The following is a 27,563-nucleotide window of genomic DNA, read 5'->3' as shown; positions in this document are numbered from 1 at the left end:
AAAGCCTGTCAGTCAAGATTGACTCAATGAGAAGTACTAATTTTAGGGTAACAATTAAACTTTAATTCATAAAACTGTCCTTGCTCATGTTTCATTATGATGAATTTCTAGGTTTGAATTGTAATAAACTACTTTGACCATTGAGGGAATTCAATTGTACTTGCCTATTCTTGTGATCCTTAATTATAGGAAAGGGAGAAGCAATATATTTTATATATATATTTATATTTTAATATATTTTTTTTTCAAATTTACAGGACTTCCGACTGATATAAATTGCAGTTTCATGTGCATGAGCAAATAATTATTTTATTATAAAATCTTCTTGAATTTCATAGAAATATATATATTTTGTGTATTGTATTCTGATGCATTTTCATCCATTGATATAAAAATCATGGTGGTACACAAAATATGAATGAATAGACCTAAATTGCTCAATAATCAACTCAAACTAAATTTCATTAAAAATATGGTTGTGTGTATCTGACAGGGGCCTTGGGACCTTCATAAAGAAGTTTACCAATAACGAGTTTTATTCAATCATGGTACAACAGAGAAGTTGAATGGTTGACAGCCGTTGGTTTTGTAGCCATGCAATGAAAATGCCACATGATATTGGTTGGTTTGTTCTTTCGTGCTTGAATAAACCATCAAAAGGCACTATCATTTTGTTTTGAAATCATGCCATTTGATTGGTTGATGGCAAATTTGTCACAAATTTTAGTAACCGCTATCAATAACACGTTATGCAAAATAGGGCACTTTCTTATCTATTATTATTAGCTTTGCACCATTGAAGCATTCACCATTTTATTACTGATATCTTTTTTCCTATAGGCTTTGTACAGGGACCACCATATATAAGTCTAAAGCAAAGGGTTTTATTTGTTTTATTTTTCTTTCAGTTGAAGAAATTACGAGCATTCATCATAGCCGGTGCAGCAGAATATGAATGCTTTGGGCAATCACTACGGCAGATGGAAGAAGCCCTTATTTTGTCGGTCAAAGATCTAAGGTCACAGGTCTTACGAGAAGCTTGTATCACATTAGCGTGAGTTCACTTATTTTGCTATAGATCCTCATTTTGAAGCCTGTCATGTTATTTCATGTCATTTTTGTTTTCATTTGCTTAAAATTTATACCAGTCCATGCAAGTTTCAATGGATGTGGATATAATTACAATACAGCACAGATCAGGGAACTCTGCTGCCTGATACATATAATTTCTGTGAGAGTGTGCTATCTTGTGCATTGTTACTGTTTCGATTGTTATAATGGGCAGTACCCCATTGCATAAAAGTTCATTTTCCATTTGATATCGTAACTACTGCCTTGAGGATATTCAACAGCCATTCAAATTTCAGGATTACATGGAAGTTACCATTGGATCGTAAAGTTAGTGTAATAGTATAGAAGTAATACACATCAAGGGCATTAGTAAGAATTTCATTCAGATTGTTAGGACAGTTCTAACTTATTTAAAGGTAGCATGTACTTGTTATTCTAATACCTGAGCAAATTGCTGAGTATTGTATGTTTCATAAGATGTTGATCCTTGTTATTTTATGAACCATCCTCACCTCAAAACCAGGACCGGTCATTAGAAATAGTCATGACAACCAGTCCAATTTTACTGTTAGCTGAAAGAAATGAATGGTCATCTGATAGATTTTAGTCAATAAGTTGATAAAATCCATATCACCATTTAACCAACCTTTAATGCATTGGACCAAGGCTTATACTTTGGTTGTCTTGCACTATGTAATAGCAGCGGAGTGTAGTGTCATGGGCCCAACCTGTGTAATAGCTGAGTTTACCCACAAATCCAAGTTTCTGCACATTCATTTATAGTATATAACATGGTAAAGGCTCAGTGAGTCTTTGAGAAATAGTTGCATTATAGTCTGTTAGTGATAGATGCATTGTTGAATATATAAATATTTTTTTTAATTCGTGCTTGGCAATTGAATTTTATTGTTCAGATAGACTTGATGCTCAGAACCCATTTCTGTACTTGAAGTTTTTATCGTGTTCTACCCTTCCAGGTTTTTATCAATTCGTCTGAGGCGGCAGTTTGACCATGCTGTAGAGGTTGTCCTTCCCCATTTATTTAGTCTCATTCAGAATAGTGCAAAGGTCATGGCCACATCAAGCATAGTTGCAATAGACATTGTCATTAGGGTAAGTATTTGGAAATATTTACAACTCCACATCTGGTACATGTTTCCCACGATTCTTTCAAGATCTAGTTATTTTGTGTTTAGGATTTTAGATCTGTGTATAATTTAGATTAGATTTTTTTAGATTAGATTTATTCATTTATTTCCGTTCAAACAAAAGATATAATCAAAGTAAAGTGTAAATACATGTTCAAAATAATACATACAGTTCTATAACATTTCATAACAAATATTGAAGATAAAATTATCTGAACGGAGGGACTTGCCAAGAAAAGCAGAGCTTGTAAATAAGGCAAGTCCCTAAACATAGTTCCAATACTAATTAACATAACCTATATACAAGAGAAGGGTGGAAAACAAAAATAAAATACATAATCTACAAAATACCAAAATAGAGCGTATAAGCGACAACAAAAAGTGGAAAGTAATTTGAATAATTGGAGTGATAACGATAATGATGATAAAATTTTTAATAGAATTCTGAATGTTTCCTTGAAGAAAAAATATATGCTGCTTGTGCGTCTTTTTAAACATTCTATAAATATGAATAGAATATGGTATATTACAGAGTACTAGGAATCAAAATCATCAGGGGGGATTTACAACAAAGACTTATGACTACAGGAATGTATGATTTTCCAAGTAAAAAAACATACGTAAAAATGAAATTTTTGCCAAGTCGTTCCTTATTTATGTCACATTTCTGTCATCTAATAACTTGTATTATTAATTTATTTCACAGCATACACATTCACCTAGGCTTATACCCATTATGAAAAGCAATGCAACTTCTAAGTCAACTGCCATTAGGAAGTAAGTAATATTATTCACTCTATATGTGATCTTGATCTTTCAAAAGGTCTCTTGTATTGATCAATTGGATTATTTTTCATAATTCCTGCATAATTTCAATATTTATATGGTAGGGGAAGGCAGGGTAAGTTGTGACACTTTTTGCTTTTTGCATGTTTGAATTGATATGATTAATAATCTTGTAGAAATAAGTACCTTACCTTAAGATTTAATTCTTCTGAAATATTTTTCACCTATATATAACTTTCTACCCCCACACTGAAGTAATTGTCACCTTTGAAAAAAGAGATGTGAAATAGCTCAACTTGCCCCATCTGTGGGGTAAGTTGTGCCACATTCTGGGGTAAGTTGATCCACGAAAACTATGTACAAAATGTATTGGGGAAGAACCAGCATGTCATTTTTTAAATTTAGATTCTTTTCACTTACTAATTCTCTGTACATTGTAAAACTAACATCCTCTAAAAGGAGTCATGTAAATTTGCTCCTTTCTGCCTACTTATCGATGGCTTTTTAAGGTTTGTTTGTTATTTATGTACATTACCATAAGAATTACCATGGCTCAACTTGCCCCATGTTGGCTTGCTCAACTTACCCCAGTCCGAACTTAATGCAACAATTTCTCATCCACACATTTCTTATGCATCCATCATGTAAAAGACTAGGACAAGAATGAAGATCCATACCTGGACTAACAATATTGTTCTAATCTCTTCATTATATTTAAAGATGTGTGTGTAAAAAGCGCTTATCTATTTCACACCCTTTTTTACTTTTTTGCTGAAATTTGTATTTTTCCCTCTAAAAAAATACTTTTTGTTTCAAAGTTGAAAACAATGTGGTGGGGTTAGGGGTTATGCAATGGGTCATCAATACATGACACCACCACAATGTCTGACTCATTCATTATTGGCCTGGGGCTGGTGGCTCAACTTGCCCCTATGCTCAACTTACCCCGCCTTCCCCTACTGTTCTCTTAATTGAAATCTTTAAGGCTGAGTCCATCCAGATAATGAGCTGTTTTACAAATTAACATGATGCTGAAAATTTCATCAAAATTGGATGTAGAATTAAGTAGAAAAGGCACTTAAACATTTCACTTAATTTCAAAAAATGCTATCTACACAACACAGGTGGTATGCAAATGAGGGAACCGATGACGTCATTTACTTACTATGATGTGACTTTTTCAAAAGAATGTTTGATCTATCAATTCAGCACTCGACACTTAGAAAAAAAGAAACCTCATCCATCTCCCGTTAAAAAAAAGAAAGTATTTTTGATAAATTGTATCACAGTGCATTAAATAAAACAATTTTCTGCTTAATTTGAAGCCCAGTTTATATAATGCAGTTTGATTCAATTGCTCTATCTTTGGCAGAGAATCGGGAAAGTGGCTGTTCATAGCTGGAAATTTGTTGGAATTTCGCCATGGAAGTAAATTATCATTAACAGAGTATTGACATTTTCATGGATAATAATTATTGTTCGGAGATGACTTTGAATAAAGTTTTGTCATAGAAATTATCCATGATAGATACCATAGGTGATATTTGAAGAAAGTTCATATACTGGCAAATATTGTTAAAGTGATTCCGTTTATGTATTGCTTGTAACTTTCTTTGATTGATTTTTTTTAAGAGGCCAATATGAACAACTAAATTAAAAGCTTTGCTTGTTATATTCATATCAGTCATGTACATCAATTTTTGTCTTCTGTGCATTCTCCTCAGGCAAACGTTTACATACATAAACACGATATTGAACGTATGGGACACACATGCATTGGAGAGGCATGCTAGCCTTCTATCTGAGGTCATTCACAAGGGTATTGAGGATGCAGATTCAGAAGCTAGGGCTATCTCAAGAAAGTAAGTTTCGATTGCCAAGTCTTTGAGTTAATTTTTCATGCATTGTTTCTTGAATACATGCAACAGTAAAAACAACATGCCCCCCTTCGTTTTTTTTACAAATTCTAAAAACTGTAAATGTAGGTGAGAATTGAAAGGTTTAGAGGTTGTTTTGAATTAGTGGTTTTCTTTAGTTAACTTATCAGTCAATTATTTTACTTTTCTTTACAAGATGGTGTGCATGGAAAATGGTCAGGAATTGAATAGAAAGTTCTATGTTTGTGTTGTTCCATTGTGAAACTCATGATTAATCAGAAGTATTCAGTTCACCTCAACATCACTATTTGTTTGTACAAGTAGAAGAAATGACTCTACCCTTTACTTACAATGTCACTACCATTTTTCCCAAACAGAGCATTCTGGAAGTTCTCAGAGCACTTTAAGAGCCATGCCGACAAGATGTTTAACAACCTTGATGCCTCCAAGCAGAAGATGCTACAAGGAGAGCTGAGCCAGGCATCCAGCTGCACCTCCCTTGATGGCAGACCGCTTTCACGATCCTCCACCGCTAGTTCACATGAAAACCTAAGGTTGGCTAGGGACTACAAGTATGCACACCAACCCCCTCTTATACTTTCAGTTGCAGTTTTATGATTTATGATGTTTTATTTGCTTGTTTTGCCCCTTGCTTGCTTGCTAGAAATAATTAGATGAATTGATTTGTTTGTTTGATTTACTTGGTATCATATAATTTACATCTTTCTCTCTGTCTCCATCTTGCTTCCTTATAGTTTCATTTTACATTTGGTACTTCCACTTGATTATTATGAATACTATTATGCCCATGACACATTTTGCTTTTCTTACCTTCTCTCTCATCTCCCCCCATTTCCTATTCTAAGTTACGTGAGAGTTAAAAAAAAAAACCCATCAGATCCTTATTATGGTCTGTAAATTCGAAATATTTCTAAATATGTAAAATGATTTTAACCAGAGACAACATAGCTTACTTAACCTGAATGATAAGTTGAATGTCTACTTATGTCCTTTTATTAACTGTCAGTCTCTGTAAATTCCCTCCTTTCATTTCCTCTTTCATTGCTGTTCATTGCAGTCTTTCCCCTTTTTCATCATTTGTACTCATTTCCATGAACATTGATATTTATAAAAGCAAATATAGATTAGATTATTATCAATGTTATGTTGTGCAGTTGCATGCTGCAGTTGTCATGGTTTCAAAAAATTTACTCATGAACAAACAGCTATAATTCAATTTTCTCATGTATATACTGTTCGTATAAGTATGTAGTGTTATAAATGTGGAAGCAATGAAAAGGACATGTTGTGAAATTGATTAATGAGTTTTAACATTACAATGCAAAAAGGGAAACAGATTTGGGGGGGATATAAACAAATTTAATTTCAGTTGTGTTTTGTGAATGTGCATTCTATATAAAAAAAAATTAAAAATAAAAATAAATGAAACTTAATGTAACATGTAAAAAGCTTTGCAAAATGCATTTTGATGATTCCTTATTAAAAAACACCATCAGTTCATTTGATTTCTTGGAGCTAATGGAATGATATCTATATTGCCCTTTGAAATGTAATGACTTTGTTTTGATCTTCCAAACTATTAATAGCTAGAGTAACCCCATTTACCTTTATATTCTGAATCATTGCCCAGTAACATTCCTCTTCCTGTGTATATTAACTTATATTAACCAGTTCTTGTATCCTTTTATTACCTTTGTGTATCTAACAATGATTGTTCATGTTTGCATTGCATTTAATAATTCTCTCTTTTCTCTTGGGTACTTTGTCTCTTTCTCTCTCCAACAATATTATCTGCACGCCCTCCATACAATATGACATCATACATACAGCACGGTGTAAGTCTACCTATCTATCATAGACTGTGGTTTCATGGGTTTTATTGTGGTCAAATGGAATGGATTTAGTAATCATTGTTAGATGTAAAGTGCAGTTCTATGCCACATATCACAAAGGTATGTGATGGATCACCTATATGAGAGATCGATTCTGATTGGTGTTTTAATGAAATTCATATTCAACAAGGGTCTGGATTGGCCATCGTCATTTAGAAATTGCTTTTATGTTATGTACCTAGATCATGGAATTTTCAAGGAAAAGTGAAGATTTCAAAGCAATTGAGAAATTAATTATATAAATACAGGTCTCTTGTGTGAAGTCAAAGGATTCTTTAATTGATTAATGAGAAACTTCACTTTCTCCAAAAGCTTGTTGCCTACCCAGGACTGTACTTTAATTGTTTTTTTTGCCACAGAAATATGTGGTTAATGTTACAAACTGATAATAAGCATGTGTTACCTGTCATTTTAATTTCAGTTTTTGTTTGTCTTTATATTGTGACTTATGTAGGATTTATATTTTCATTTTCATTACTCTATCTTTGCTCTTGATGTACTTCAATGTTTCTTAATTACCTATGAACTTATAACCGGCATCATTCTCTTTCATTAAAATAGGGACACACAGTACTGAACTATACTTTTCTAGATTCACTCTCTGAGGGTGATGGTATATATTGCTATTTAAAAAAAAAACGAAATGTCCAGCTCATTTTCTAAAACAAAACTTTTTATGACTTTTTCAAGTTTTCATACCATTTTGACATTTAGATGATGTCCAATAATGACTGATTGATTGTTAGTCATTTTAATATAGAAATACTAAGTAATTACTTTTATATGTATTATCTGTCAGGATAATATTCTATTGATGAATTTTAAAATATTCTTTGATATTACAATTGTATGTTTTTTGGGGGTTAGCTTGTGTTGTTTATAAAATCTCACTATTCTCAAGTTTTCTTAATGTGAGTTGTCAGTTATTGTATTTTTGTTAACTGTTTATGCATGTTCTATAAAATGCCAGTTCCTGGTATCTTTAACAACATTACATCACTTTCTATGTGTAGGACTGCCAGTCTGCCAAGGAGATCAGTTGCATCGAGAGCAAGTCGCACTTCAGATTCTTGTGAGTATTGCAATATTTGCCTCCTCTACTGCTTCTTTGCTCTCTATTTGGCAAACCTGTTCACAAACTGATTTATCATCTTGATAATACACTTATTCCCGACCGCAGCTAGATGTACCAGACGAGTGTACCGTGAACGTACATGTAGCTGTGACTGGTATTTGATAGAGTTGAACTGTTTATTCTTCTTTGACTTCATCAATTTCATATCATTTTGATAGATGATAGCTTTATAAAAAAATATATTGCAATTGGCTCATTCCTTCTAATCACCTAAAACCTCTCTATTCATCATGCCATTAGTTTATCCTATGTAGTTTATTAAGAAGAAAAGATGAATTCCTGTAATTTAAGGTGAAAATTTGCTTACTTTATAAAGTAAGCAAGTTGCATATGTCCATTACATCAACAATTAATAGCCATGGTATAAAACCTAAGTGATGTTGGGCGCTTTGCATGTATGGCTGAGACACATTGCACAAAAGCAGGCAACAATCACAGGAAATGTGAGCTTTAGGTGGGATTTTCTGCCTCAAATTGTATTTTTAGCTGACTTCGATAGATGGAATCTGACCTTCTCTTGGATCCTGAGAATTTAAAATTGTTGCACCCTTTTTGAGTCATCATTTTCTTATGGTTTATCTGGCTTCCCTCTTTACAAAGCCAGATTTATACCCCTTATATGCTTTACTCTGCCACCAGAACAATTAGATGCCAGTGGTAACCAGATGAGAATTAATACGAATGAGAATAACAACAAAACAATTGATATTGATGGTTTAAAAACATGCCTATAGTATTTTTTCTGTTAAATCTATTATGAGGTGCTAAGGTGCTAAGCTTTGTGCCCATTAGCACTGGTCTAATCCAAAGGGAAAAAAAATGGAAAAACAATATCTTTAGAGAACAGTAATGAAATGATTGCAGAAAACGTCTCCTGTCGCTGCCTTTTATTTCTTAATCATGAAATGTTAAATTTACTTCTATAAAGATTAGCAATGTACACGATATATGCAATATTTTACTACATTATGTCATTTTATATAATTATACAGAATTTGTAACCAATTATGTAATTTATGCATGGCACAGTTCGCTTGCGGGATTATGTCATTGCATGACTCAAAGTGCTTGAATGAAGAGTATGTTTGAAATTGAATGAATTGTTTTACATATCTTAACAATATACTTTCAACCAAAGTATGTATCATAATAGATATCATCACTCATATGTTAAAACCATGTATCTCAAAATTTAAAAAGTAATTAAGGACAGCTCAGGAAAAGCTCAAAGTATCTCAATGTAGCAACCGTCTTTTGACTAGAAGGAGGGTTTTCCATGCAGGAATAAGGAGACTTTTCATACAATAAGATGTTGCCACCATACATGTATCTAAAACAGGGCTTTTTCTGAGAGGTCTGCTGTCATTTTATTTTTTATTTTTTTTTTCTATTTTGTGTTGTTTTAATTTTGTATTATATGGATATTAATGCTGAAAAAATTAAAAATCATACAAAATTGTTTTATGAAAATGTTTGAAATGCACTATGTTATTTTTTGATTAAAAACAAATGACCAAACAAAGTTATCATTAAACCTTGGGTTCGTTTTTTAAAATTATGGATATAAAAAATGCTTTTTCTATGTACTTGTTTGCAAAAAGTAAGAGGATTTGTTATTTTCTTCTAGGAAATCATGAAAATCATTTATTAGAATGTTCATCCTTGATGAGTCCTCTTTAAAGAGGTATTTCTTGTGTGCATGTAATTGCATGATTTCATGTTGCTGCAGCAAATCAGATCTCAATGATCAGTAATCTGCTGAAAAGATAGCAACATCACATTCATTGTTCTTGAGGCTCTATCTCTACCATGAAAGTCTACTAGAGTTATAATGCATAAAGTTGTAAATTGAACATTGGAGCTCACTTTCAGCTATTTATAAGAAGCTCCACACCAATCACATTTTATGACATTGATAATGTTACATTAATTGATTTTGGCTGTTAGTTATTCACCTCAAACATGTCAAGCAGGAAAGTGTTATGAACTTGAATATGGGTTTCAGTTGAAAATCATTTAGGAGACTTTACATAAATCTGACTTAGAGTGTCTCTTCACATTCTGTAAAGGACAAAACTCATAAAAGGGTCAGTTACATGTAGTTGAAATTGATTATTGGCACCTTCAATTCTGTGGGAAAAATTGTAAATGCCAGGATCCCATTGAAGACCCGAGAAGTGTGTAATTATTCACATATATTCATGTAATTTTGCTGCTATCCAATGCTTTGCTTGTTTTCATAATTTCTTTAGCAATAGATGCATGCTCATTAAAAGTTATTAACATGATTAATTTATGTAGATATAGCACTGATGCACTATTATTATGCACACTTGGCTCATTTATTAGATTACACTGTAGATGCAATCAAGATATCTATGAAATTCATATATGAATCAATTTAATTTAATTTGAGAGCTTAAGTTTTTTCAATAGCTTGTCTTGAGAATAATTTATTTGGCTTGACTAGCCTTTCTAAGAGCATATTCTTTATATTTAGATTGCTGATATTTTTATATTTAAATTAATATGTTTGAAAGATATAAAAAATATGTAGACTACAAATAGAAGCATTTTAATGGTAAACATAAATTTTGATCTATCAAATATTAATTGGTGATTTGTAGCTTTGCTCTGGTTTCTTGATCCTGCCCTATGTTTAATTGCAGTGCTAACATGGGTTTTTGTGTTTCTTACAATCCTCCCCTCTTCCTGATTCTCTTTCTTGCTCTACCCCTCTATCATTCCTTTTCTGTCTGCATAATGGACAATACTTCCTCATGCATATCATATTACCATCTACTGACATTCTCACGATCATCGTCCCTACAACCATTATCCATCGTCCATACTGGTGTGTCTCATCTGCATTTAACATGCACATGCACAGCGGACAAGCCCGCCCTCTTGAACCAACGTTCCAGCAGTGAGATCAACTTGGCGGCTGCGTCAAGGGCCCGATCACGGTACTCGTCGGCAGGTCAGAGGGCAGCCAGTGGGGCGGCAGCACGTATTTCTAGATCTAAATCAACTTCTCGGGAGAGCTTGGGTAATTTCAAATCACTCTTTTCTTCCTATTTATTTCTATTTACAGCAAAATTTTCATTAACCTTATAAAAGTTCAGCAAAAATTAGCAAAATATTAAAAATGTTAGTAACTAACAAACCTCGAAAAGTGATTCATTAAGAGATCATGTAGAACAAATTTAGGTTCATTTAAATGCTTCTAACACTTTGAATGCACATTTAATTCATAATATGACTTCTTTAATCCACTCCACATGTAGCAAACGACCTAATTTGTGGAACGAACAGTCGAGTAGCTTCCACTCCATTGTCACCAAGACTTCAAGGTAGTGGGGAAAACAATCTTCTTGTCTGTGTGCTTTTTCTGTCTGCACTGCACTCTAGGAATTAGGGTTGCACTAGCAATCCCCTCAATGATTTTTTTTTTCAATTAATCATAAGTCTACTGTGAAAGATTCCGTTTTAATTTTCTTTTCTTTCGTTTTGCTGTTTTTATTGTGAAATAGCTTAAATGTTTTGCCTACTTCAGGGATCATATTGTGTTGCTTTTTATCCTGTAGAGAAGAAGTTATTAAAAAATATATATATGTATATATATGTACCTTCCACTGACCACATAAAGGAGGTCTAGTCATTTTTGTCTGATATTTTTCATGTTAGGGAATGATTACAAACGTTTAATGAAATTAGTTATATGAGATTCTGTAATGGTACTTTTCCTTATAAATATTGATTGGAAAGATAAATAGGGGCTGAGCGGGATGAGGACAGACATAATCATCACTACATGTTCATCAGATGAACTTTATAAACAACCCTGACATTCATGGCCATTCCACTTTGATTTGCATGAGTTTTAGTTGTTTTAGGATGTGATCATTTCATATTCACGATTTGTTTTTTGATTCAGAATGTCAGTATGAACATTCTTTTATTTGTTTTCTCCTGTATGGTTCATTTAGTTTTAAACATATTTGGATATTTTCCCCTAACAAATAAGTCATAAACTTGATGAAAACTGAAGTGATAATGAATTAAATATCCAGTCAAGATGAAATCTAGATAAATTGTTACATCACTATATGCATGTTTGCACATAAATCCTGCAATATATATAAGTAGATTATGTATTAACAGGTAAATATAATATACAATATCATTTTCACATAGGAAACTGTTACTGTTATTTGTTTAGAAATTGCTACATTTCCCCCTTTTTTCATCCTGGCTTTCTCTCTGTGTAGATTCTCTTTTTTTTCCATCAGTTAATGTTATTACCCTCCCCATATATAAGATATGAAGTGTTTCATTATTATTATTATTATTTTTTTTTTTTTGGGGGGGGGCAGGTACAGATGTAATTGGAATCATGATAGTCACCCTGCTTCACATGGTGTACCTGTGGTCTTAGCCAAATTTAGATTGATTTTTTGTTAGATTGACTTTAAGGAAGAATATAATTTTTGCTTTTGATGATCCGTGGCACTAAGAACTTTCTTGCAAGGATTTTATGAGGTTTGAAGCTTTGTGTATTCAAAAGTATTGATTGATTCAAATTGAACTCAACTATGAATGCCATCAATGTCATGATTGAACTTGAAGACATGTAGACTCCACCCCCCCCCCCCCCCCCACATCATAAAAAGACACCATGGTTCAAATTGTATAATATGATATCCCTTTGATGGCACAAAACATTTTTTGGGTCATAATTATGACACTGCCAGCTTTTCATAGTTGAGACTGATGCAGTCAATTGCACTCTTTTGTTAGACAAGCAAGAGACAGGTATATGTGCCTTCTGTAGTTAGTATTGTCTGTGCTTTCCAAGGCCTTGTAACACAAAATATAGCAATTGATCATATGACTGATTCTATTATTCATTGCACATAATAATCAATACAGTCAATCATATAAATCAGTCCTACGATCAACACAAAGCTTTGTGTTACTGAACAATGATATCAACCCTTGATAGAAATCATCAGATGGGCATTTATTCCTTTTACTTTGACTTCATGTCCTTTAGCTTCCATCAGCCATAAACAATTTCACTTTTTGAGAATACCAAGTGAAAATTACTCAACACATTGCAATTTGATGCTGATTGCATTACAAAGAAAAGATTAAATTGTTTATTTAAAAAAAAGATGAAAACCAAACAATACTTTGATCCATTATTTGTTGCAATTATCTCATCTCCTGCAGCCAAGCGAAGGAAACGAGGTCTGAATTCAACCTGTCGTATCTCCATATTTTTCACACCTAGTCTCAGTCTGTGTAATTGGTCTTTATTATGATTTTCTAGATGTGCAGCTTCCCATTTTATTTTGGTTGATCATGTACTTTTGATTTCGGTTCATTTTGATTGTTGTCTTGTACAATTTGATTTTGTTATCTTTTTTATTAGTTTTGTCTTTTTTTATGTATTTGATAAACTGTCTGTATATTTGTATATATATCACAATGGCCTTAACTAAATCAATAATATGAAGTGTACATTAATATGAATTAATTGTAAAAGTATAAGACCAGGATTATTTGTTCTACATAGATATTGATTCACAAGTTGAATTTATAATTTACAGGTTTGAAGGGATTATGAATACAATATTCTATATATTTCATTTTGAGAAATGTGTATATATCTCAATTTTTCATAAGCTAAAAAGAATTGCATGGCTTCTTAAGAATCCACATTATTGTAAAGAAATTGTCAATCATATTTTACTAAAGTTGATATTCTCTTGGATAAGGTACAGCATCAAATTCAGTTGTAATTCATCCTGTTTTGTCATTTGGCAGCATGAAATTGAGTTTAATTTAAACAATCAAACTGCATATTTCATTGTATTTGAATGTCAAAAAGCTAGCAAAAATATCATTTAACTCTTCATGTGCTGTTGTTGTTTATTTCAGATAAGCCAAATTGATATTCGAAGATGCATTGTTAATTGGTTACATGATGAATGATTATGGAAAAAATAATGAGTGATTGATTAATTCTTTTTTTTAACTGTCAAATGAATTACAGGGAATGGCATTGTTTTTTAACTTGTGTAGGAATTTGGTTATTTGGTATGCCACTTGTTTAATTGTTAACTAACGTGGTTTGAAATTCCCCAACAATTCCAATAATAGCCATGTGATCCAACTTATTTGCATTGTTAGCAATGCTCCTCGTCCTACTGCTTTCAAAATAATAAGTAACAATTTGTGATTGTATATATGTTTTGCAGGTTAAAGCCAAAACATAAAAATGAAAATAATTGAATAACAAATAAATAAATGATAGTTGAATGTTTTTGTTCGAAAATTTTCAAATGAGCTATTACCATTTTCATTTAATAATGTGTTTCTACACAACGTTTAACTTTATATTAAGTTTTGATGTGCAAAATTTCAAGGAGAATTTAAATATGTATTTTAAATTAATTGATATAATACCACATGTGTGTTGAGCAGATCTATATCGAAGTTTTCTTATTTTTCCTAGAGGAGATAGTCAAATGATTTCTTATAATCCTATTCCTTTTGTAAGTACACTTTAATCTATTTGTCTTCAATTTCTTTCCGCCGTTTGCATGCGATATCTTTGTCTGCCTACTCAACTGTTTTTTTCCCATCCTTTATGGTAGTGGATATGTTTGTGTGACTTTTGTTGTTCCTCTCTATCACTCATTTCAGCTGCTACTCCCAGAGGATCCTCTCTTCTTCAAACTCCTAATGGTCGTGCAGGGAGAACACGATCGAGAATTGGGGTTTCCCAATCACAACGTAAGTCACTTGCAGAAAATGTTAGTTTCAAAACGCCTTAATTATCTCAGTAAATTCATTACCAACTAGAGCTAAACTACAAAGTATCTATGGCAGGACTATGGATATATATTAGAAATTCAATTTTTGTTTGATTTCTGAATCAGATCTATAATCTGATGCATGATGGTAAATATGAAAAGTTGAATCAACATTCCCAATGAATTAACAAAGAAATAAGGAGGGTGACTTTGTTGTCTGTTGCACCATTGGATTACTGAAGGAGTTATAAGCCCAACATATTAAAAAAGCAATAAAATGCATTAATTTCTGTTCATTCTATTTAATAAAACAATATGTTTAGATATAAATAACTATTGATGGAATGGAAGAAACTCTTTGCTGCTTAATCCTAAATTAAACTTTAATGAATTAATGCGAAGCAACTGACATATTCGGCCATGATGGTAAGCTTTTTTTTATGTGTCTTCTTCAACTCTGTTTTAAGTGCTAGTCTGTGCTATCTTCTATGACCTTGTTTCAAAATACTATCTTCACATATGATCTAGTTTTTTTTTAGCTTAGTATATTCACCAGCTTTAGCAGAGTGGTTCTGGACTTCCTTGACTGAGAGTTGAAATACATTTCCCAAAGTATACCATATTGTATATGCGCACCAAAGGGTGGATGGGAAATCAACAGTATTGATATTTCTTGTTTGCAGCTGGTAGCAGGTCTAACAGCCGGTCCAGCTCACCTTCGACAGCCTCCTCAAGATATTCCAACATTCAGACCAACGGTAGGACAAGGAGGAAGAGTGGAATCCCAGTGCCTCGTAGTCAAGGAGCAAGCAGAGAGGCCAGTCCCAACAGATATGGATATGCAAGTGGTTCGTATATTGTTTCCTTAGAAATATAATCTTTTTGACAATTAAGTTATAGTTTTGATGCCAGTTTTAGCAGATATGGTAATGCTTTTTGTATTTACATTAATTTTTCCTGCAAAAATGATCTTCCTAGAAACTCCCATCTTTATGATATTTGCAAGTATGCAAGGAAGATTTTAATAGTGTTAATACAGTCAAACTTGTGTTAGTGGTCACGTGTCTATAGTTCTCCCGCCTATAGTTGCCACTAAAACCGATTCCCATGGAGGAAGATTGTATAACAGCCACTTGGCCATAAAGGCCACATTTTCTGTTTCCTTGGTTGGTCACAATAGACAGGTTTCAATGTATGTGCATCATTTACGGCTTTCATTATAGAATGGGAATATATGGAGACAAACCATACCAAAGTCGTTCTTGGGCATCAGTGAGTGCATAATGCAAATAAAACATGTTGCGCTAAAATTTGTTGTAAATCATGATTAATCAGGGGTGTGAGAGTTCAGATTTTTTTTGTTTTGATTTTCAGCTTAATTTCAGCTTATTTTTGGCCTTCCTCTGTACAAAAAGTATGGGAGCTCTTTCTATTTCAGACTTTTTTAACACTCTTCAGCTTTTTTCAGATCTTTTTTGTTTGTGACCACTCACACCCCTGATTAATGTGAATTCAAAAATTTACCCCCAATTGTGGCCTTCATTTGCAGCTCGAGAGAGGCGGCAGAGTGGATCATCTCTTGGTCCTGCACAGAGAGAGCCTAAAGAAAAGCAGAACATCATGGCCCAGAGAGTCCTGGTTCCTGGCCAAGATGCAGAGGCTGCCTTAGCTGATGCTCTGGTGAGTAATCCTACATTGACCAATTGACAGGGTCAAATGTCTTGTTTAGTGGCTTTCACTTGTCATCTAGATGGAAAGCCACATTTGGTTAAGGTCTTAAATACCCAAACTAAAGAAGTTATAGGCTATTTCAAAGTGGCTCTTTGAGCATGGGGAACTATCAGCTTGAATTACTTGAAAGAACCATTTCTATCCAATGATCATTCTTAATATTTAAGTATTTAACTGCCAAGTTCTTTGCAGGCAGTATTGATTTTTGGGTCATTCATCTCCCTAAACCAAAGAAAGATGCCAGGAGTAAATTATTTTTTTTTACTAGGACACAACTTTCATTATAATTTGGCAAAAGAGAAGTAGTATTCTTTAATAAAATTATGCTCTCAGATATGAAGATTTCAGACTTCATGGATCGCAGTCTGTTACATCAGAGATCTCATCTAGTGTAGTGCCCAACCCCTTCCCATAGACTTGTACCTGTAATGCTCTTATTCTGTTCACATTGCGCATTAGAACCTGTTAAGTAGCAGGTGTGGGATGGCGCTTGCATCCCAGACAGGCGGAAATCTTATTAGCACTTAGACCACCTAGAGGGTGGGGCTGGGTAGCTGATAACTTCCCCCATAGTCTGCAAACTTGCACCTGTGTTCCTCTCATGTTCGGGTGGGAAAACTAAGGAGGAAATCAAATTAGCTTCGTTTCCAAAAGTATTAATGAATGTTCCAAACACGCATATCCTCACTGATGCTATTTGTGTTCTACTTGTTGGTTCACAGTGTGGAGCCTGCATTTCATTTCAGTTAAATCCTTTAGCTTTACTTGATGATTTATTATATACCTTTTCTCATTGCTTCAATTTATTTTTCTTTCAAGAAAATATATATTTTGCAGTGTTGTATAATTTTTTCTTCTTCATCACTTATCACTGTTTTTTAAGCATTACATAGTCTGTCTTTGATTTCAGATTCTATAAAGGTAATTTCATGCAGTGTAAGATGTTTTGTGGACTTATGTTTTCTGTGCAATTTGTCATTTCATTAAAGCTTTGACCTTATTTAGATTTACACTGTAATGAGCTGGTAGTATATATGACCAGTTTGGAAAGTTATGCTGAAAACTTTTAAGCAACAGTTTTCATCAAAAGTTAATTTACCTTCCTAAGTGAAGAATTTTGTGCTATATTTAGTTCACATCATGATCATGTACAAATATGTATGTATTTCACACTTTTGAAGGTATGAAAATACATTTCATTTCGTACATCGTATTGTAAATATAAAGTGTTTGATTTGCAGTGATGCTACTAAGGATTAAAGCCCCGTTTTAATAGTGCCCTGGCAGAGGGCGGGTAGAAAAAAAGGGGGGGTGGAATTCCTCAATGAGGAGATAAAACCACGGGTGGTAGCCTCCATGCTCCGTCTTAACAGACACTAATTTTTACCCTGGTAGGTTTCCATGGTAATAAATGCCCCCCCCCCCTCCAAAAAAAGAGACAGACAGGAGGAGAACAAAAGGAAGGAAATTGGGGGAGAAGTTTAAAAAAAAAAGAAAGGAAGAGGGGAAAAGGAAAAAAGTGAAGGAAAAGAAAGGAAGGGGAGAGAGGAAAAGGAAGAGGGGGGGGGGGTAGAGAGAAAGAAAAGAAATGAAGGGAGGATGGGAAAGAAGAAAAAGGAAAAAGGGAAAAAGAGAATAGAGACATGAAAGGGAGAGGGGAAAGAAAAAAGAGAGAGAGATAGAAAAGAGAAGGGAAAGGGAGAGATGGAAGAAATGGCAAAGGAGAAAAGGAGAGGGAGAACAAAGAAAGGGGAGAAAGAGAGAGGACAAAAATAAGGGAAAGAAAAGGAGAAGGGAAAAGAAAAGGGGAGATAAAAAGGAAGGGAAGAAGAGAGAGGAAAAGAAAGGTGGGGAGAAAAGAGGAAGAAAAACGATAAGGAAGGGAAGAGGAAATAAGGAGGAAAAAAGAGAGAAGGGAAAGGAGAAAGGAAAGAAAAGAGGGGTAAAAATATACATGTATAGAAATGAGAGAGGAGAGAAAAGGAAGGGGATAGAGAGAGAGAGAGAGAGAGAAGAAAAAACATGCTTAAGAGAGAAAGGAAAGAAAAGGAGAAGGGAAATGAAGAGGTGAGAGGAAATGAAGAATAGAGAAAGGAATGGGAGAGGAGAGAGCTTTTCAGACAGACTGTACCCCGATTGCGTCTTAACAGAACATGCGTCGAGGCGTTAGCGGGGTGGAGATGTTTTTTCTACCGCGCTTCCTCTCTGGTCTAAGCAGGCCGAAATTTGGAAAAATCCTTCTAGACACAGTCCTACTTTTCTCCCAGTGGGAGCGTCTAAATAGGAAGGGACATTTTTGTTCACCCTGCCTTTGTCAGGGTAGGGCAGTATAAAATGTGTCTGTTACAACGGGGCTTAAGTCTGAGTCTGAAATTCATCTATATTTTCCAAAAATGCTAAAGAGCTGTGAGTCACAGTCTCATTGATGTAGAAGGGAAAGTACACTCTAGAAATGTTCCAAAGCTTACAATTGAAAAATGAAGTTGTCAAATTGGTAGCATTTTCCTCATGATCGTATCAAAAGTAAAATATTATTTGTAATTGAAATGACTTCATCTTGCCAAAGGAACTTGATAATTAAAAAAAAGAAGACATTTCATTATAGTTACTTAAGAAATGTCACTGCGACCAGAATCAAATAGTTGCAAATAGTTTGGGAGTTACATAATGATGGTAGTGATTAAATTGTTTGTTTGTATTCTTTATAGTGAAAGTATTTGGAAAAAGTCATGAATGATTGTATACAATCCTGTGTTGAAAAGAAGTAAAATAAAAGGTGGGAGCAAACATTTATTGTGACAGATATCTGCCCAGAGAGCCCTCAGGAGCAACTATGGGTACGGTTACGATTCTGATTACTCCGACAATTTGGTGAGTCAAACACTGCGGCCAACACTCGTAGAAGATAAACGGATCTTAGTAATGGAAGACAATTATTTTACGTTTCTTTGATTTGCATTCCATTTCATCACCCTGTATAATTGGCTTGAATCATTGGTTTGATGGTGTTGCGTTGTGATGCATTACAAGAGGCAGCCTGTGGATTACCCATAATGCATGTGCACCTGTTCATCATAGAATCGTGTGCAGGCATGGAAGTTGATTTTTTGTTGTTGTTGGATGTCCATATGGAAGGGAATGCATTTGTTTTGTTTTGAATATAGTCTGATTTTGTTCTATAAAATCTGAGGTGTTGGTTGCTTTGTGTTATATTTAAAATCATGTAAAGATTATTAGATGCGTAATGTTCATTATGAGATAAAAATTTATGTTGCTAGCATTTGTGTCCCATTAGCTTAATACAAGTGTAATAATCACTGGTAAATTCAGGTAGTTTATTGAATTCAGTTATGAATGATTTGGCACTCTCATGCTCAGATTATATTGCAGAATTCATACTCCTTTCTATTAAATGTGTCAATATCTTCGGTAGTAGAGCATTGTTTTTGTTAAATAGTCTTGTTCAGTTCCATATTATGTGGATAATGATCAATAAAAAAATGGCATTGATTTATATCTTTATGATTAAAATTGTTTTAAATTGTACACTTGCCATAAAGTTGAAGTGTTATTAGTGTGCCACACTTTCTTATAGAGGAAGCAAAGCTATGAACAAATAATGTTTTATTTTTAAAGAATAATTGAATTATTCAAGGAATTGTGGAAATGTCAATATTTTTCTCTTACATGTATGTTATCTGTCTGTCTCAAACTTATTTACAAAGTTGCTTGTTTAATGCAATGTAGTTGCTTATTAAAGATAATTTTATGTTTGTTTATGCATGGATTATTATTTTCAATTGTTTGTTTGCTTTGTTCCCCTTCTAAGGTGGAACCCTTATGAATTGCTTATTTTATTTTGTTTACAAGTTCTTGTACACTTTGTTCTATACAGCATAGATTATTAGTATGCACTATTTTAAGGACGTTCCACAGTTATGTTTGTGCGCATTATGATCTGCGCATAGTTTACACTCTGCGCGCTGACGTCACAATGGATGAACAGGTGATTAATTAGCTGCGGGTATGTGCTGATTTTTCTCATCTTCTGCACTTTAACTGCAGATCCGATGCGTTATTTCATGAAGCTAAAAAATGGAATTATTCCATGGACCATTCAAAAAAAGATTCTCTATAATTTCAAAATACTTTACTCTGCAATGCTGCCAAGAATCACGAATATTACCCCGAGTTTGAATATATGGTAGAGTGGTTTTGATTTTTTCTTCACATAGATACAAAGCATTCGGCGCATTTTTGGTGTTTTAAAAAGCACATTTGCTCTAATAAAAATACAGATAGTTTAAAAACAAGCACATGAACCCCTATTTTTGAATGTTTGTTCCTCTTAGGTATACCTTCCTCTACAACTCTACAAATTTTGGTGAAAATGACATGGATTTTGAATAAAGTGCAGCATTTATTGTACTTTTGTAGTTTGTTACTGAAATTTCACATTTTTTAGATTGGGATTTTGTTATCTTTTACGCCATTTTTAAGAACTGACAGTGCTGTTAAACTTAAAATTGCAAACAAATAGCTCTATAAATATATTCTCCATTCTAACGATACAATTATTAACTCTCTTGCGAAATTTGATGACTTTTTCATGTATTTTGACTGAGTAGTAAAGGTTTAAACTCATTGTAGTAATCTTGGGCGGTCTAAAAATGCCAAATTCTTTTGAATGCGCAATTCTTAAGAACATCAATTTGGGTGAACTTTGAAGTTCTATAGCAAAAAATCAAGCACATGGATCTATGTTAATTTTTGCATATTTCGAATATTAAGGTTCTAAAGTATCTATGTGCAAAGTTTGGTGAAAATGACATGGATTTCACTTTAACTGTGGAACGTCCTTAAGCAACAAAGCATTATTTGGAATATATGCTCTCCATAAAAAGTTGAGGTAGCTTTGTGCTTATAAACATTTAATGAAATGTTCTCTCATCAAGGTTTGTATGTTCAATGAAGATGTTTGCCATGCGATTGGGTTCCCTACAGTATTTGGTTTCTCCTGACACAATGTATATATTTGGTACAAAAAGATTTATTATTGATGTTGAAACTAGCATAATCCTAGTTTTGTCCATCTGAGAAGCGTATCCTATTTTCCACGGTCATATAGGTTGATCATATTGATTGAATTATTATTTAATAGGTTAATACTAACCAGACACATTTTTAATGAGGGGAAAATTAATTGGTCTGTATCATTTGTTGGAGCATGCGGAGGAGCACTATTAAATATTTTATTTTCTGAAGCCATTCAAATGAAATTTTGATTTACCCATAAATCTCAAAGCATTGTGGTGTAATCATGTTCATTGTATGCCAAGTTATATTGTTTTTTAGACAGAATAAAACACACGTTCACACAGCATGGTTGCAAAGCATACAGAATAACACACCTGAATTCTTGAACTTTCTTTTTTAAAATAGAGGCATCTCAGCCAGTTACTTGCACAGAAAGCTGAGATGAACACTTTCAAAGTGGATTTGGGTATTACGGCCAGTGTTTGAGTTTTGTGTCAAAATTTCTCTATTTGTCGTAATGTTTTGACTGAGTTAAAGGATAGAAAAAAATTTCATTTCATTTTAAATGCTTTACCAACCTATGTAACAACATGTACATATCCATACAAATGGAAGATAATTTAACATGCATTCAGTTACAATGGTTTGCATTATCTCTGTGGTTTTGATTCCAAATCATAAACAAAAGCTAAGATGTGAATGATAAGTTTCTTTCAGTTTTGAAGAATTTTAAAAAATCAAACCTTTTACACAAATTAGGTACCTTCAAATATTGAAATCATAGTATTCCTATCTTGTTTGCTTTCTAATTCAAAATCTATAATGATTTTGTACAGGATTTCAAAATAATAGAAATGAACTTCAACGGCTGAAATTTTATATCTTTTTTTTTATTCGAAGAATAAATGATATAGTTTTCAAATTGGAATCTATATGGGTATCCTCTTCTTTTTTTCCCCCAAACAAATGATCATACTTTGGATATATATATTATCTTGTATTGGTAAGTAGGTTATTGCTGGTTAAAGAGATAACCAATATTTAGATTAAAATTTTATTTGTTATGATTTGATTTGACAGACCCAGAAAGTGATGCAAAAGAAGAGATATGAAAACTTTTCAGATGATGAAAGTGATGCTTCCAGTGTCTGTTCTGTAGGATCCTATGGGTCGGGACAAGCAAAGATCATTGAGGTGAGTTTTGGAATTCATCACAACCCATTGTGAGAGATATTGAAATGGAATGCTATTGGTATTAAGGTTATCTGCATTTATTTGCTATGCAGGGTAGAAAGTATTTTTTAGCTCATCCGGCCCGAAGGGCAAGATGAGCTTGTGCCGTGGCGTGGCGTCCGTCGTCTGTCGTCCGTCCACAATTTCAAAATGCTACTTCTTCGCCATTTCAAGTCCGATTTCAATTCTGTTTGCTTTATATGATAGCACTAGGTGGGGGATTCAAAACTTCTACACAGAATTGTGAAATTCATTAAATATGCTAATTTATGCGCATTTTTCAAAATTCACAAAAAATGCTTCTTTATTGTTGACCGATTTTGAATTTTTTGCTTCCATCTGGTAGAGCTTCATGAGGTTCAAATGTCTACACAGAATTTTGAAATTTTGATCAGTTCAATTTTTATGCTAATTTATGCGAAATTAATTTATGCAAATTTTTAAAAATTCACATAAAATGCTTCTTTATTTGTTGACCAATTTTTTGATTTTTTTCCTTCCATCTGGTAGAGCTTCATGAGGTTCACCAAATTTCTACACAGAATTTCGAAATTTTGACTAGAACAATTTTTATGCTAATTTATGCGAAATTAATTTATTCATATTTTTAAAAATTCACATAAAATGCCTTTTTTTTTTCTTTAATTGTTGATTGATATTGATTTTTTTTCTTCCATCTGGTAGAACTTAATGAGGTTCACCATACTTTTACACAGAATTTTGAAATTTTCAGTACAATATTATTTATGCTAATTTATGCAAAATTTATTCAGAAATCACAGAAAATGCCTCTTCTTCTTTATTTGTTGACCAATTTTTTTTTTTTATGTACCATCTGGTAGAACTTCGTGAGGTTCACCAAACTTCTACACAGAATTTTGAGTAGAAAATTATTTATGCTAATTTATGCAAAATTTATTCATAAATCACAGAAAATTCCTCTTCTTTATTTGTTGACAGATTTAGATTTTTTTCTTCCATCTGGTAGAGCTGCATGAGGTTCAACAAACTTGTACACAAAATTTTGGAAAATTATTTATGCTAATTTATGCAAAATTTATTCATAAATCACAAAAAATGTTTTTTCTTCTTCATTTGTTGATCAATTTCAATTTTGTTAGCTTTATATGATAGCTCGAGGTGGTGATACAAAATTTAAACACAGAATTTTAAAATTCATTAAATATGCTAATTCATATATTTTCCAAACTCACAAAAATTACTTATTTATTTGTTGATTAATTTTGATTATTTTTGTTCCATCTGAGAGCTACATGAGGTTCACCAAGGTTCTACACAGAGTTAAGAAATTTTGACTAGAAAGTTATTTATGCTTAATTTATATGAAATTTATTCATAGATCACAAAAATACTTCTATGTAATTTCTTCATCAATTTCAATTCTATATCCTCAATTTATGTCACCAATATAATTCACTACAGTGTCAACTGGGCTGAAATTAAAATTGTGTTAAATTTCGTTGCGAGATGCCGGATGAGCTCCACATCATTGATGTGCTAGTTATTTCTTACTACAGTGGAGTGATTGCTGAATATTCTGGGTTATTTCTTTCATTTGGAGAGCTACTTTCTGTGTAACAAGTAAATATGCTGTAAATGGATCTTTTGCAGTATGAAGAATACTAATTTTCTAAATATTCCTGAATATTGTTTGTGGCAGAACTTTTGGCGATACAAGAAAAAATGGCCACCCCCATGCATGCCATTTGGGACATTTTAGGGTCAGTTTGGGCTGTGATGAGGGTAAAATCGCCTGTCACCCTCATATATCTCCTCTGTTGCTGCTATGCTAGTAATGTAATTTTCAATTCCAGTTGTACCCAGGTACATGCGTATGTAGAAGTCAATCCATGATACCAGTCATACAATTCAATCACTATACACCAGTCAGACCATTTAAGATGATGTGGACCATTTAGCTTGTCTATTTAGATCAGTCATACCACATATGACAATGTGCTAGACCTGTAACATCAATCTTTCATGACCCTGTTACATACAGGGTCTGTATCTACATTTATTTGTTAAACTTTATATGAAAATTACAATAATCATTGAATATTGAGTATAGCTCTTTATGTAAATAGGCCCAGTCGTACTTTTAACCTGAGGAAACCATTTTCTCTTTTTTGCAAAGTGACCAATGTTGGTAGCATAATGTAATTCCCTTGCAATTTGTAAAGTTGATAATATTCCAGATGAACTTAAATTAAGTCTGACTTTGTTAACATTTAAACGTAAATACAAAGCTTATATACTGCGTGTAGATTTTTAATATACTTAGCATGTTTATTTTTTTCTTCGTAATCTTCTTTTTTCATATCAATTCTCTATTCTCATCTTTTTCCTATCTCTCTCCCTTTTCTTTCCAATCCCCCTCTCAAATTTCTGCCTGTCTGTCTCGCACTCCCTGTATCTCATGATATAAATGTATCTTTTTACTCTTATTCTGGGATTGCCCTCGATAAGCTTCTTTGGCTTTTTGGCAATTCCTCCGTATTCAGATTACATATTATGTTCTGCTTCTTTGGTTGTTGTTTTTTTGTTTTTTGTCATTTTTTAATTAATTCTTGTTTGTATTTTTTATCATGTTTTTATATTGTCCAATTTGAATTTGAATATAGAAATAAATGAATTGAATTGAATTGAACATTATTTTCTCAGCGATAGTATAAAGTTAATGCTTGAAGAAACTGTTAACTATGGGAATCAACAATTCCCTTATTTCCTTCTTTTTGCCTTTCTTCTGATAATTTATATATTTGTTATCTCTGAGTCAGTTCTGTAAGATGTAACAACAAGAATGTATAAATTTGTAGTAAGTACTTTGTATTTGTTTTTTATGAAATATGTATTTAATTCCCTATGATTTTACAGGATGTATCAGAAGTCCTAAACAAGATGGCAAGTCCTGCATGGTCAGAGCGGAAAGAAGGATTAATAGGTCTTCAGTACACCCTACATAGCAACAGAGCACTAAGGTATATGCTTCATTGATATGTTTGAATAACTGGCTTTAGATGTTACTGCAATGGACATAATGCCAGTCAAAATAAGTAATTCATGATTAAAAGATCAAATCTTGAATCTAACTTTGAATATCCATTTCATCTGCTATTCACTCTGTATAAATAGCTTTCAAGACTATAACATTTTTGCAGTAGATTACTTTATAATAGACCTATGTCAAATTTCAGTTGCTTAGTCATTTTTTCTATGGAAACCTCTACTTTTTGGAGCACCATGCCCATGGTAGTTGCAATTGATGACAGAGTAAAGATTGAAGATGGTACAGTTATTATGAATATTAAATTTCTGCAACGGAGCACATGGTGGCTGTTTTTTCACGAGGTCAGTGGGACTTAATTTCACATGTGTCACAATCATGTGGTATATAGCATGTTATGTTTACATATGATTGTATCATTCTTTAATTTTCAGTCGATCTGAAATAAAGAGAATCACAGAGCTGTTTACAAGGATGTTTGCTGACCCACAGAGCAAGGTAATACTATAGCTCCTTTAATACATTAGGAGTCTTCAAATACATGCAAATCATTTTGAGTAACATTCTTTGTAAAGACACTGGTCAATAGACAGTATTGATATTAATTATAGAACTGTATGCACCATATTTTTCACAATCATATTTCATGACATACATGTAAGATTATATATTATCTCAGTCTTATTGCATTTTCATCAATTTCTTTATCTTTTACAGGTATTTTTCAGGAAATAATTATTTGTGGGGTTTGATTGGTTTTGAATTTTACATAGATAAAATGTTTATTATAACGCTACTATTTTTCATATTGTGAGCAATTGTTTCCAAAGAGCTAAATGGTATGCTGCATTTGTCCATGTATGAACAACATTATTTCTGTACAATTTTTTTGTCTCTACATTTTCAAGATAATTTTGCCTTTTTTATAATACACTGCATAGTTTGGATTTTGATTCTTCATGTATCTTTCTATTTTTACAGACATTCAGCCTGTTCTTAGAGACATTAGGAGAGTTCATCATAGTGCACAAAACTGAGCTCCTAGACTGGTTATTTGTACTCATCACAAGACTATTACAGAAGATGGGGTCAGATTTATTAGGTTCTATTCTCAACAAAGTTCAAAGGACACTAGAAATTGTCAGGTATATGCCTTATGAAGTCTTTCCTTTATATTATGTCGTTGTTATTTAGCTCTTTGAGCAAGCATATTATTACCATTAGTGATGATATTGTGGCATTATCTTAAGTGCATGCATTGAATTCAATTAGTGTGGAATAAAAAAGATATGCACAATATTGATTTAAAAAATATGAAAAGTAGTATAGTGAATTAGTGAGGTAAGCTAACCTTATTGCCATTCCTTGTATTCTTTTCACAGGGAAAGCTTCCCATATGAGATTCAATTTAGGATACTAACCAAGTACATTATGGACCAGACACAAACACCTAACATGAAGGTAAGGAGGGAGGAACAAACTGAATATCAAGTCTAGTCCATCTGATCCCTCAATCAATAATTGTACAAGGAATTATATGGAAGGGTGCATTTTCAAATTTCATTTTGTATGTGTGCCAAGACCTGAAGCAAAAAAAAAAGTTTTTATCAAAGAACAAAGAAGTGTTTGGGTGTTGAAACTTGTTTTCTAATTGTTTGTTATCAACTATTATTGTTGAATAATTATTGGTAAATAACTGCATTACCTGGAGGCTTATGCTACTTCATTGCATTACATCATGGCACTTCATACCAGGATAATGATGGGTAAAGCACTATGA

At 33.0% G+C, this 27,563-nt stretch overlaps 1 protein-coding gene across 16 annotated transcripts in view; it reads left to right on the top strand.

Moving 5' to 3' along the window:
* Positions 1 to 27,563, top strand: part of LOC129257080 (CLIP-associating protein 2-like) — a 61,766-nt gene that overhangs the window by 13,067 nt on the left and 21,136 nt on the right. For 3 of the 16 annotated variants that reach the window (XM_064097310.1, XM_064097304.1, XM_064097298.1), the window contains exons 5-21: positions 909 to 1,054; positions 2,049 to 2,184; positions 2,926 to 2,996; positions 4,730 to 4,867; positions 5,260 to 5,436; positions 7,809 to 7,867; positions 10,821 to 10,979; positions 11,218 to 11,283; positions 14,645 to 14,734; positions 15,438 to 15,602; positions 16,304 to 16,434; positions 19,288 to 19,356; positions 22,603 to 22,716; positions 25,654 to 25,757; positions 26,218 to 26,281; positions 26,765 to 26,928; positions 27,166 to 27,244. In XM_064097310.1, coding sequence (XP_063953380.1) covers positions 981 to 1,054; positions 2,049 to 2,184; positions 2,926 to 2,996; positions 4,730 to 4,867; positions 5,260 to 5,436; positions 7,809 to 7,867; positions 10,821 to 10,979; positions 11,218 to 11,283; positions 14,645 to 14,734; positions 15,438 to 15,602; positions 16,304 to 16,434; positions 19,288 to 19,356; positions 22,603 to 22,716; positions 25,654 to 25,757; positions 26,218 to 26,281; positions 26,765 to 26,928; positions 27,166 to 27,244 — 1,860 coding nt within the window. In that variant the 5' untranslated portion in view covers positions 909 to 980. Of the gene's footprint in view, positions 1 to 908; positions 1,055 to 2,048; positions 2,185 to 2,925; positions 2,997 to 4,729; positions 4,868 to 5,259; positions 5,455 to 7,808; positions 7,868 to 10,820; positions 10,980 to 11,217; positions 11,284 to 14,644; positions 14,735 to 15,437; positions 15,603 to 16,303; positions 16,435 to 19,287; positions 19,357 to 22,602; positions 22,717 to 25,653; positions 25,758 to 26,217; positions 26,282 to 26,764; positions 26,929 to 27,165; positions 27,245 to 27,563 lie in introns of all 16 variants that reach the window. The other 13 variants (XM_064097311.1, XM_064097305.1, XM_064097307.1 and 10 more) reach the window with 9 other exon arrangements.

This window comes from Lytechinus pictus, chromosome 3 (assembly GCF_037042905.1).
Source record: "Lytechinus pictus isolate F3 Inbred chromosome 3, Lp3.0, whole genome shotgun sequence".
NCBI lineage: Eukaryota > Metazoa > Echinodermata > Echinoidea > Temnopleuroida > Toxopneustidae > Lytechinus > Lytechinus pictus.
This window is presented reverse-complemented; position numbering and strand designations above follow the sequence as displayed.